Genomic DNA, 10,765 nt, shown 5'->3' on the forward strand with positions numbered 1-10,765 from the left:
GGCCGCCGTTGCCTGGCAGCGTGACACCAGACTACTGAATCCAATTTCAAAGCATTTCACAGAATCGTTTAAACAGAACGTCGCTTAATTTGAACGATTACTAAGTAACTGTAATGTTCTGAATAAGCGGTTTTGACTGAATTATTACGAAACGATCGAAAGACTACTTCGACATTTGCTTCAAACCAATTCAATCAGATATTAGGGCATGTAATAATCTGCCGTTAATCGGGGTCAACGTTAGGTTGCGTGACGTAACAGCATTCTGGGTGTCATTCAAGTTTACGACATTCATTCAGCTCATTAAGCATTGGCACGACGAGACGTGTTAGCTAAACATAATTAATTATTAAACTCTCTTCAGTCTTGAGCTTTTTTTTGTTGAGCTTTTTTATATAGCGCAATATCCGGACAGCAATCCAAACAATGAATGGAAAGAGACGCAAGCGGCAATGAAATATGCGGGGGAAGAAAGTGCAGGCTCTATTAATACAACTAAGAACAAACCAAATCGAACGCCTAACATCGCTCTTAACGATCTATCGCGGCAACAAAAAGAACATAGGATCAGGATACAAAACACGAAAGACTCGGAAGAAATAATAAACCTGAAAACGGAACGAAACAAAATACTGCATTCAATTCGATCACTTACAATAAAACACAGAAACGAGGAATTAGACAAAAAAGTGGAAGACATAGAAAAGTCCAAAAATAACGCATCGTCTATGTTCAAAGCGACGAAATCTCTGAACCGAAAACCATTCGAGAACCCAAAACTACAGGATAAATTTGGCAAACAGACAACAAATCCCAACGATATCCTTGACATTGTAACTGATCACTTCCAGCAGAAATTTCACAAACAAGTCTCACAAATATCGCCCTTCTCAGGAAACCCTAGAGACCTAAACAACCGCATCACAACAACTGAAGTTAGAAATAGCATAAAGTGCCTAAACAATAACAGATCCCCAGGCGAAGATGAAATTCCCGCTGAATTGCTGAAATGCGGTACCTTCTCCCTGGATCTGAGCATTGCAAACATAATGAACAAAACATTCTCAACACACAAAGACTGGGACATAAACAGCGGTGTCCTAATTACAATACAAAAACCAGGAAAAACGAAAGGACCCGTAAACAACCTGCGCCCAATAACATTACTGAATACCATAAGAAAAACACTGTCAACTATTGTCCTCAACAGAATTAGACCGAAAATAGAAAAATATCTATCACATAGCCAAAGCGGGTTTCGCCAAGACCGAAGCACATCGGACGTTGTATGGACACATAAATGGTTGGCAGCAAAGGCACTCAAAGAAAACATATCCATAACAATAACCGGAATCGATATGTCCGCAGCCTTTGATACGATCGACAGAGGAAAACTTTTGGAGATATTAACAGAAATAGTAGACGAAGACGAGCTCCGAATAATCCGATTTCTCCTCAGCAACACAAAGATACAACCAAGGATATACGGGGCCACAAAACAGACGCAGTTCGAAAGTAACATCGGGACCCCCCAAGGAGATAGTCTGAGCCCGATTCTGTTCACAATATACTTAGAACACGCTCTGAAAGAAGTTCGAAAAGTCATTCCAAAACCAACGACTCATATTGAGAATGCAATCCCTAGAGAAATCGCCTATGCAGATGATGTCGATTTTATTGGATCAACACCAGAAAATATAGACATCATACAAAATACCCTCATGAAATATAACCTCCAAGTCAATGCCAATAAAACCGAATTTACAACAATATCGAGGAACAAAGAGGAATGGAAAAGAACAAAGAAAGTCGGCTCACTAATTGGAGACACCGAGGATGTACAAAGAAGAAAACAGCTATCAAACGCCGCACTCAGTAAACTCACCAATGTATGGATTAGAGGTGACAAAATAAAGAGAAAAACCAAACTGAAACTGTACCATGCTCTTGTAAAACCGGTACTTCTGTATAACTGCGGCACTTGGGCGTTGACAAAATCCGAAGAAGAACATCTGGATGCCTTCCATCGCACACAGCTAAGAAGGGTACTGGACATCAAATACCCCAAAAAGATCTCAAATGAATCACTCTATAAGATCACAAAAGAAAGACCAATCTCCCTTGACATTTTACAACAACGATGGCAACTTTTCGGTCACATACTACGCAGGGACAAAAACATACCAGCAAACCAAGCCATGTCGGGATACTTCCAAAAACACGGGAACCTTTTCAGAGGAAGACCGATCACAACACTCCCCGTGATCCTAAACAAAAACCTCACAACACTTGGACAAAGCATTAGTCTCATAACGGCAGGGGACCTTGAAAATCTGAGAACCCTAGCAGAGTACCGGCAATATTGGAGACACCTCACACAGGAAATACTGGAAACAGCCAAGGCGACCCGATCTTTCGGTCGAGACGCGAAAGGCATCTAAGTAAGTAAGTAAGTCAATATCCACTAAACATGCTCAAAGCGCTTTACAAGGGGTCCCTGGCCAACAGCAACATTTAACATGTAGGGCTGAACAGACGCCTGTTAGGCAATATTACAATTTTTTCGGACAGAAAGTACACTGTCAGGCAGTCGGTGAGAGAAGGCACTAACAATGAATGACCTGAGTTTGATACGAATTTTTTTGGATTCGTGGATAGCTCATACGGTAGAGTTACGCTCTCACCGGCCAGGCGGAGTTGTCGTACCAATAAGGTCGCAGGTTCAAACCCCATCACCGCCGCAAAAATTTTAAAAATTCTCTATTGTCTTCTGGCACTTTTCTACTCACTTCATCTCTTGTTGTTACTGTCAGGCAGCGTGTTTTGTTTGGGTCTTTTTGCATTTTCAGTGTCAGGCTATAACAACGATGGCTACGGTGTGTGCGTGTCTGTGTGTGTGTGTGTGAGTGTGTGTGTGTGTGTGATGTGATCATCGCTGTGCATTGTAGTTTATTGGTCAGTGTCAAGCTATGAGTCTACGAAGGCTGTGCCGTGCTAATTGCTGCTCATGAGTGACGGAAATAATACAAAAAGAGCTTTACAAATACAAAATAAAAATAAAATAAATGTTGCCTTCCGCCGAAGCAGCATTAGTTACCGTCGCCTCGGCAATATAGGAATATTGGTCAGTGCCAGGCTATAAGTCTAAGAAGGTTACAGGCTATAGGTCTAAGAAGGCTACATGCTATGAGTCAAAGAAGGCTACATGACATGAGTCTAAGAAGGCTACAGGCTACGAGCCTAAGAAGGCCACAGGCTATGAGTGTAAGAAGGCTATAGGCTATGAGTCTAAGAAGGCTACAGGCTATTTAAGTCTAAGAAGGCTACAGGCTAGGAGCCTAAGAAGGCCACAGGCTACGAGTCTACAAAGGCGATGTACAAATCGCTGCTCATGAGTGACGGAAAGAATACAAAAAGAGCTTACAAATATCTGAATATGAATCTGAATATCACTCAAAGTCGACTCAATTCTGGGTATTTGTATTCGAGGGCGGAGAGAGTTGTTGAGTGTGACAGCCATTGTTGTTGGTATTTAGGCTGAAGAATTTTAATAATCTTCCTTTGAATGTTTCTAAATCTGTTGTGTTCACACATTATTCGGGAAGAGTGTTTCAGTCTTTGATAGTGCGTGGTGCAAAAGAATATTTGAAGATGTTTGAGTTTGCAGATTAGTTTTATTAAAACTTTTTTAAAAAATGCCTTCCGCAATGGTAATCCGTGATTTGATAATGTTGTCCAAAATGAACAAATTGGGGGTAAATGATCCCTGCCCAAGAAAAAAACCCCAAAACAAACGAAAGTGTCTGAAGCGGGGCTCGAATCCGGGATCTTTAGGGTCATAATGCAATGCCTTAGCCAATCGGACATTTCGCCCCAAGATACCCCCCCCCCCCCCCAAAAAAAAAAAAAAAAAAAAAAACAACAAAAAAACACCCTTACCAAACAAACAAGATACCACGCAGTATATTCCACAAGTCAGGCGTAGTAAATAGTAAATAACTCACTCGGCCAGGTGCGACTTGCTATAATATATAATAATTCCTTGAATATAATTTGTGATTTTTAAGACCACGAGTGACAGCCGCTTTCACTGCTGCTGTTTTCGTCGCGTTGCCTCAAGATTGCCGGATAATCTTTTTATGGAAACGCCAAAGAAATCGTTTAAAAAATAATAAAAAATAAAGAAAAAAAAATATAAATAAAAAACAAACAAACCGAAAAACGAAAATCAAAGCAAACCAAAGATATGTAAATAAGCCAAAATTGATTAAACATATAATCATACCAAAGTACATCTATTTTCACAACAATACCCCCCCCCCCCCACCCCACACACACACAAACACGAAAAAAAAAATTCTTTCTTTAACTTGTCTTGAAGGCTTCAACTTAAAATGGTCTTCCTAGATATAAAGCAATATATTGTTTGATATAACATATTCTGTACTAATTTTGTACGAAACAAATCAAGCAATGTTTTTTTATTTCATTTTTGAAATATGTAGCCATAAATCCCTCACCATATTTCCAAGTTTCTTTTGACTGCTTAACCGTCTTGTAGAAAACAGAAAATTGGGAACATCGCATAAAAAATGCCAAAGTGGCTTAAAATATTTATTTTTTTTGGTCCTGATTAAGGTGACTTGCCTCGCTGTACACCGGGATGGTGGGGGATTGGAAGGGATGGGGGGGGGGGGGGGTGGTGGCTCGACCTCATTTCTGAAGGATTTGGGGTCACTCGTCCTCACATCCGTCACCCGTGACATGAGCGGTTATCACTCACGTCGATATCTTAATCGATTAATGGATTATTGTCCGTATCGATATGGTATCTGGGCAGAATTAATTTTCCTTTAAATGATGATATCGATATTAGAACAGCCTGCAGAAGTTGTGGAACAGCTCGACTCAATGGCTGTTGTTTTTCACACATTATTTTTTGTTGATTGTAAGCGTTCGCCAATCTTTTTTTTATTTTTTATTTTTTTTTTTTGTATTTATTACGACAAAAGGCATTATTATAGTTATCAAACTGGCAACAAACAAGAAAGTAAATTCTAAGTTTGAAGCAAATGGTGAACTTTCTCCTATCTGCCTGACATAATATGTCCAGTCTCTTCAATATAGATAGTAAGCGCTTGGCCAAGAAACTCACAACATTACCATCCGGAAATGAAACAGACCAACACACAAAACTATGTGTAACTTTGACCGTTTATAGTCTGGTAAATACAGTTCAGTGAGAATAACTCATAAACGTGGATGGCAAAAAAACAATAACAAAGACCTGAGTGACGTCAACTTCGTTTTATCTATACAAAATTCGCTGCGTTCCAGCATGCGTTGCAATACGACAGGCTGGAGCATGGCCTTAGTAAACTCATGGCCTGACACTGACCAACAAATGACGTCAAGAGACAAGTCTTTGGCCACAAAAGAAATCAAATCGTGAGTTGTATTTAACAGTTCAACCAATGAGATCACTCGTTTCCTTGAGCACTACTCACGACAACTCACAAGGCGGTCCAAACAAACTTAAAAATGACGTCAAAATATGGGTCTTAGTGGGTCTTAGTGACCGAATATATTGGTTACCTCCCTTGCGCATCGGATTTCGGCACGCTCGGATTCTAGCACACTTTTTGGCTCCTCCCAGGAGCGTGTAGAATCCAGCGAGTACTGCAATGTGTTAGAATAGGAACTAATCCTCACACGTGTAGATGGTAATCAATTCTGACCTTTCTCGCTTAAGTGGAGAGTCATAGGGTTGTACACATCATCTAGATTGTATAAACTCTTAAAATGATTTAATGATGCAACTGTATTTCATTTGGCTCGTACACCCCCCCCCCCCCCCCCCGCAATCATCAGCCTGGTTCTGCAATAATACAAACTTTCAGTCTCTCGTAAGGTTGTCATAATATTCGATAAAACAGTCATCAGGTCATAACGCTCTAGAGACTCTATTGAATGGAGGCGCTGAAATGACGTAAATGTGTCGCAAGCGCCGTAAAACCCTTAAAAACCAAACAAAACCAAACCGGGAGAACTTCCAATTCCATGGGCCTTTCTGCTCTGAACAACTGCTAAGTTAGACCTCAAGAAATAACCTGTCACAGTGCACCCTTGTCGTTTACGAAACAGGTTGACCGTCGCCAATGCTAACTTATAGCCGGACACTGACCAAAAAAAATGACGTCAAAAGACAAGTCTTCGACCACAAAAGAAAACAAACCGTGAGTTGTATTCAATAGTTCAACCAGTGGAATCACTTGTTTTCTTGAGGACTACTAACGACAACTCACGAGACGCTGCACAAAAATGACGTCAAACTATAAGTCCTAGTTAACATATAGCCTGACACAAGAACCCACTAGGACATATAGTTTGACGTCATTTTTTAGGATTTTTTTTTGCACCTTCTAGTGACTTGTAGTTAGTGGTACTCAAGGAAACAAGTGATCCCATTGGTTGAACTATTGAATACAACTCACAATGTGTTTATTTTTTTTTGCGGCCAAAGACTTGTCTTTTGACATCATTTATTTGGCCAGTATCAGGCTACGGTTCTAGTGTCAGGCGATAGATAGTTCGAAGATGACGTCACTCAGGTCTTTGTTATTTTTTTTCCATCCACGTTTATGAGTAATGCTCACTGAACTGTATTAACCTGACTATAAACGTTCATGGATACACACAGTTTTGTGTGTTGGTCCGTTATACTTCCGGATGGCAATGTTATGAGCTTCTTAGCCAAGCGCATACTATCTATAAGTTAACGATCGCTACGATTTGACAGAGAGACCCTTCCCTACCCCACTGTTCTGTGTCAAATCAGGTCATTGACAGTGAATTAAAGACAATGTTTACAAGACATAGAAGTCAAATATTGTTATCAATAACAGTCGGGGTAAGCATTCAGGTCAAGAGGCGCTGGTGGCCGACATTTTTGCAAACGGTGCTAGGCTTCCATGATCAATGATTGAAAGGGTGTTGAAGAATGCGTACCCATAATGCCATGCTGTACAAACACGCATATTTAAACTGCCAGATAACTCGTCCTTCAAATATCGATCGACTAAAATGACCCTCAACTTGTCAAAAATTCTTAATCCTGGGACTTAAAGTGGAGAGTCCGACGAGGTTGAGAGCTTTTGCCAAGATGGTTGTAAGTCGAACTAGGTCCAACAACCACCGCCCCCCCCCCCCCCCCCCCCCCACACACACACACACTTTAATTGTGCAACTTCAGGTTGAAAGCATGGAAATTACATATGTTGTTGAACAGGAAAAATCCTATGATTTATAGTTGGAGTTACTCAGGTCTTTGTTATTGCTTTTTGCCATCCGAGTTTGTGAGTAATATTCACTAAACTGTGTTAACCAGACTGTAAATGTTCAAAGTTACACACAGTTTTGTGTGTTGGTCCGTTAGACTTCCGGATGGCAATGTTGCGAGCTTCTTCGCCAAGCGCATACTGTCTATAGAACCACTCTGAGATATCAGTATTATCTGAGATACAAGCTTTTTAATCGGTGGAGATTTGAAGGACGAGTTTTCTGGTCAAAATCTTAAATACGTGTTTTATTTTCAACATATCTAATATAATATATAGCCTTTGCTTTATAATTATCAATAACAGTTGCAATTCGATATTAATATAGATTTCGATATATTATCACAACTGAGAAGCGTGGAGTTCAATCAGAGAGATTGTATAGCTAACGCTTCGAGAGCTCTCTCTAGCCAAAAAGCCCGTATCTGGGTCAACAGCTGATCGTGGAAATAAGCGCGTACAACAATGAGCTAAGATGGCGCCGACGCCGACAACACATAACAAATGCCAGTGGTGTTCCGGTATCAATTGTTCAAATTCTCGACACAAGAGACCAGATTTAGGTTTCTTCCGTTTCCCAAAGGATCCTGAAAGGTGAGAAAATTAAACTTTAATCTATTAACCTTAACAAATAACTATATTTCTATATTAACACGTCTAGATTGTGTTACAAGAGAAAATGAACATTAGATTTCTGATCCAGTTCTAATCTACTGCACCGTGACTGTGACCCTTAAAGGTGGCTCTGTTGGGGGTGAGGCTAGCCATTATCTTCTTCTTCTTCATCTTCTTCTTCTCCTTTTCCATAATAGCAGATGTGGTTGATTTAAAACACAGTAAAGGGTAGGGGGCGACGGTGTAGCTACACGGCATTGAATTTTAGCCATATATGTTGTGCCAGTGGATTTATGCTTAAAATAATTGAGCTTTTATATAGCGCAATATCCAATAAATATGCTCAAAGAGCTTTAGAGGGATGACTAGATAGGATGTACATTGACTAGACTTGTGATGCCTATGTCTAGATTCTAGTACAGTAGTAATCTCAATGAAGTGAGCTTAGTTTTTTAGAAGTTTATCTAAAGAGAAGCATACATCTAGTCTCTCTCGGCCAATTAGTATGTGCTTTTATGTATAAAATTAACTCTTAATCAGACCTAGCTCTCAATTAATTACTAATAATAGATCTAGATCCAATATTGAACTGCGTTAGTTATTTTTTACAGGTCCAGGCGTTGGGTCATCAACTGCAGGCGTGCTGATTTGGATGACAAGTCAGCTGATGCACTGTACAGACGAAATGTTTTATGTGAAGAACCTTTTGATGCTTCCTGTTTCAGTGGCAGTCAAGACACGCCTTCAACAAGATGTTCCACAGGAAATTAGACAGCTGATGTTGCCATCAACTATGCAATCCCTAATACCAAAACAACAGAATGTAACAACTTGCATATCTGGGTATGTTGCAGTCAAATTAATGCCCCATGTGTGTACAGACTGTCAAGATTTATTGACAGGTGACAAGGACCCTGGCAAAGAGAGTCAAGTATTCCTGCATGCAAAGAACCTTCAGGGTTGTAACCATGGCGGTCTCTGTGCACCAAGTTCAGAACTTCTCTGTATCATAGAAATTATGGAAAAGGAATTCAGAGACGCCATTACTCCCACTCTGCACATTACTGGTCTGAGAAATAGGATCATTAGACGGCTTGTGGTAAGCATTCCACCCCACATGGGCCTTGGTTGCAAAAATGGAAAGTGTGATTTACTTTTTTATGTAGCTAATTTGTTCACTAATGCCAGTTAATGAATCAGACACTGTCAGAAAAACAGCCCACCCATAGAAATAGGAAGGCTGCCACATTTAGCCATGTCGTGTAGATTTGATATGTCGCTGATTTGTTTTCTTACCGGTATGCCTGTTGTTGTTGGCTTCCGTCTGTCTCAGGAGACAATGGATGTATACCGAGGTTATCAATTCTGGTCTGTCACTGTCAATCATCGGTGTTGATGCAGCATTGTCCCCCTTTGTGATTTTACTGAGCCATTTTTCAGTTTATAAAATGTGTTTTAGATTAGATTCTACAATACTTACACGAGAGTACATGTATTTTGTATTTCTCTCCTTCATTATGTTTAATTGTACTTGTGGTCATTAATCTATGCAACGCAACTTGACGTCATCTTAGTCATGCATACTATTTTTTCATTGTACATATTATTTTGAACTATACGTGTGTTAATTAAACACATACTTACACACACACACACACACACACACACACACACACAGAGAGAGAGAGAGAGAGAAGAGAGAGAGAGAAGAGAGAGAGAGGGGAGAGAGAGAGAAGAGAGAGAGAAGAGAGAGAGAGAGAGAGAGAGAGAGAGAGAAAGAGAGAGAGAGAAGAGGAGAAGAGAGAGAGAGAGAGAGAGAGAGAGAGAGAGAGAGAGAGAGAGAGAGAGAGGAGAGTTATGGCTTTGTTGAAAATACAAAGGTCGTTTGTTTCTATTAAGTTTGTTTAAAATAAATCATGATTTTCGCTGTAAAGTTGAGTTAAATTTTTTTTTTGTCAAAGTTTATCCCCCCCCCCCCCCCCCTCACCCCCTCCCACCCGCCTTCTCTCTCTCTCTCTGTGTGTGTGTGTCTCACACACACACATCATTATTATTATAAGTAATTTATTTTAGAATCTTACAAAGTTATCGTAACCTGATCTAGAGAATCAAACTAATCTGTACGATTTTGCACATAAAGCCTGAGCCGATAGTAAAGAAAAAGAGCAGCCGATCTCTAGCAGACGAAACACACATTCAGTGATCCGCGCCTATTTCGTGACACACAATTTTTCGGCTGATACGCAATGAAATGCATTGTTGTCATGGAGAGCGGGAGGGAAGAGAGAGCTCTCTAAGCGTTAGCTTCTAAACTCTCTGGTTCAATGAATGAAAGGGCAGACGTCATGACCTCTCTGGGATCTGACCTCTCATGTCACTCAAACTTCGGATGTTACGGATGGCTGAACAGCGTCAACGTAATCCCAAATCCCTTCTCTCTCTCTCTCTCTCTCTCTCTCTCTCTCTCTCTCTCTCTCTCTCTCTCTCTCTCTCTGTGTGTGTGTGTGTGTGTGTGTGTGTGTGTCTCTCTATCTATCTCTCTCTCCACACTCTCTCTCTCTATCTCTCCACGCTCTCTCTCTCTCTCCACCTCTCTCTTTATCCGTTTCTCTCTCACTCACCCTCGCACTTTCTCTCACCCTCTCTCTCTCTCTCTCTCTCTCTCTCTCTCTCTCTCTCTCTCTCTTTCCCTTTCTCTCTTAATATCTCTTAGTCCCCCCCCTCTCTCTCTCTTCTGTATCTTTCTCTCTCTCACTCACTCTCGCACTCTCTCTTTCTCCCCCTTCCCCCTTCTCTCTTTCTTGCGCGCTCTC

At 40.6% G+C, this 10,765-nt stretch overlaps 1 protein-coding gene across 1 annotated transcript; it reads left to right on the plus strand.

Annotated features, from left to right (window-relative positions):
- Nucleotides 1–7,812: 7,812 nt before the first annotated feature.
- On the plus strand, nucleotides 7,813–9,690 carry LOC144967422 (52 kDa repressor of the inhibitor of the protein kinase-like). The gene is made up of 2 exons (XM_078904600.1): nucleotides 7,813–7,931; nucleotides 8,564–9,690. Exons 1-2 carry the CDS (start codon nucleotides 7,813–7,815, stop codon nucleotides 8,721–8,723), a joined length of 279 nt encoding a protein of 92 aa, XP_078760726.1. The 3' UTR covers nucleotides 8,724–9,690.
- Nucleotides 9,691–10,765: the final 1,075 nt, after the last annotated feature.

The sequence above is a fragment of the Berghia stephanieae genome, chromosome 3 (genome assembly GCF_034508935.2).
Source record: "Berghia stephanieae isolate SIO BIC M18660-M18661 chromosome 3, UCSD_Bste_1.3, whole genome shotgun sequence".
Classification (NCBI taxonomy): Eukaryota; Metazoa; Mollusca; class Gastropoda; order Nudibranchia; family Aeolidiidae; genus Berghia; species Berghia stephanieae.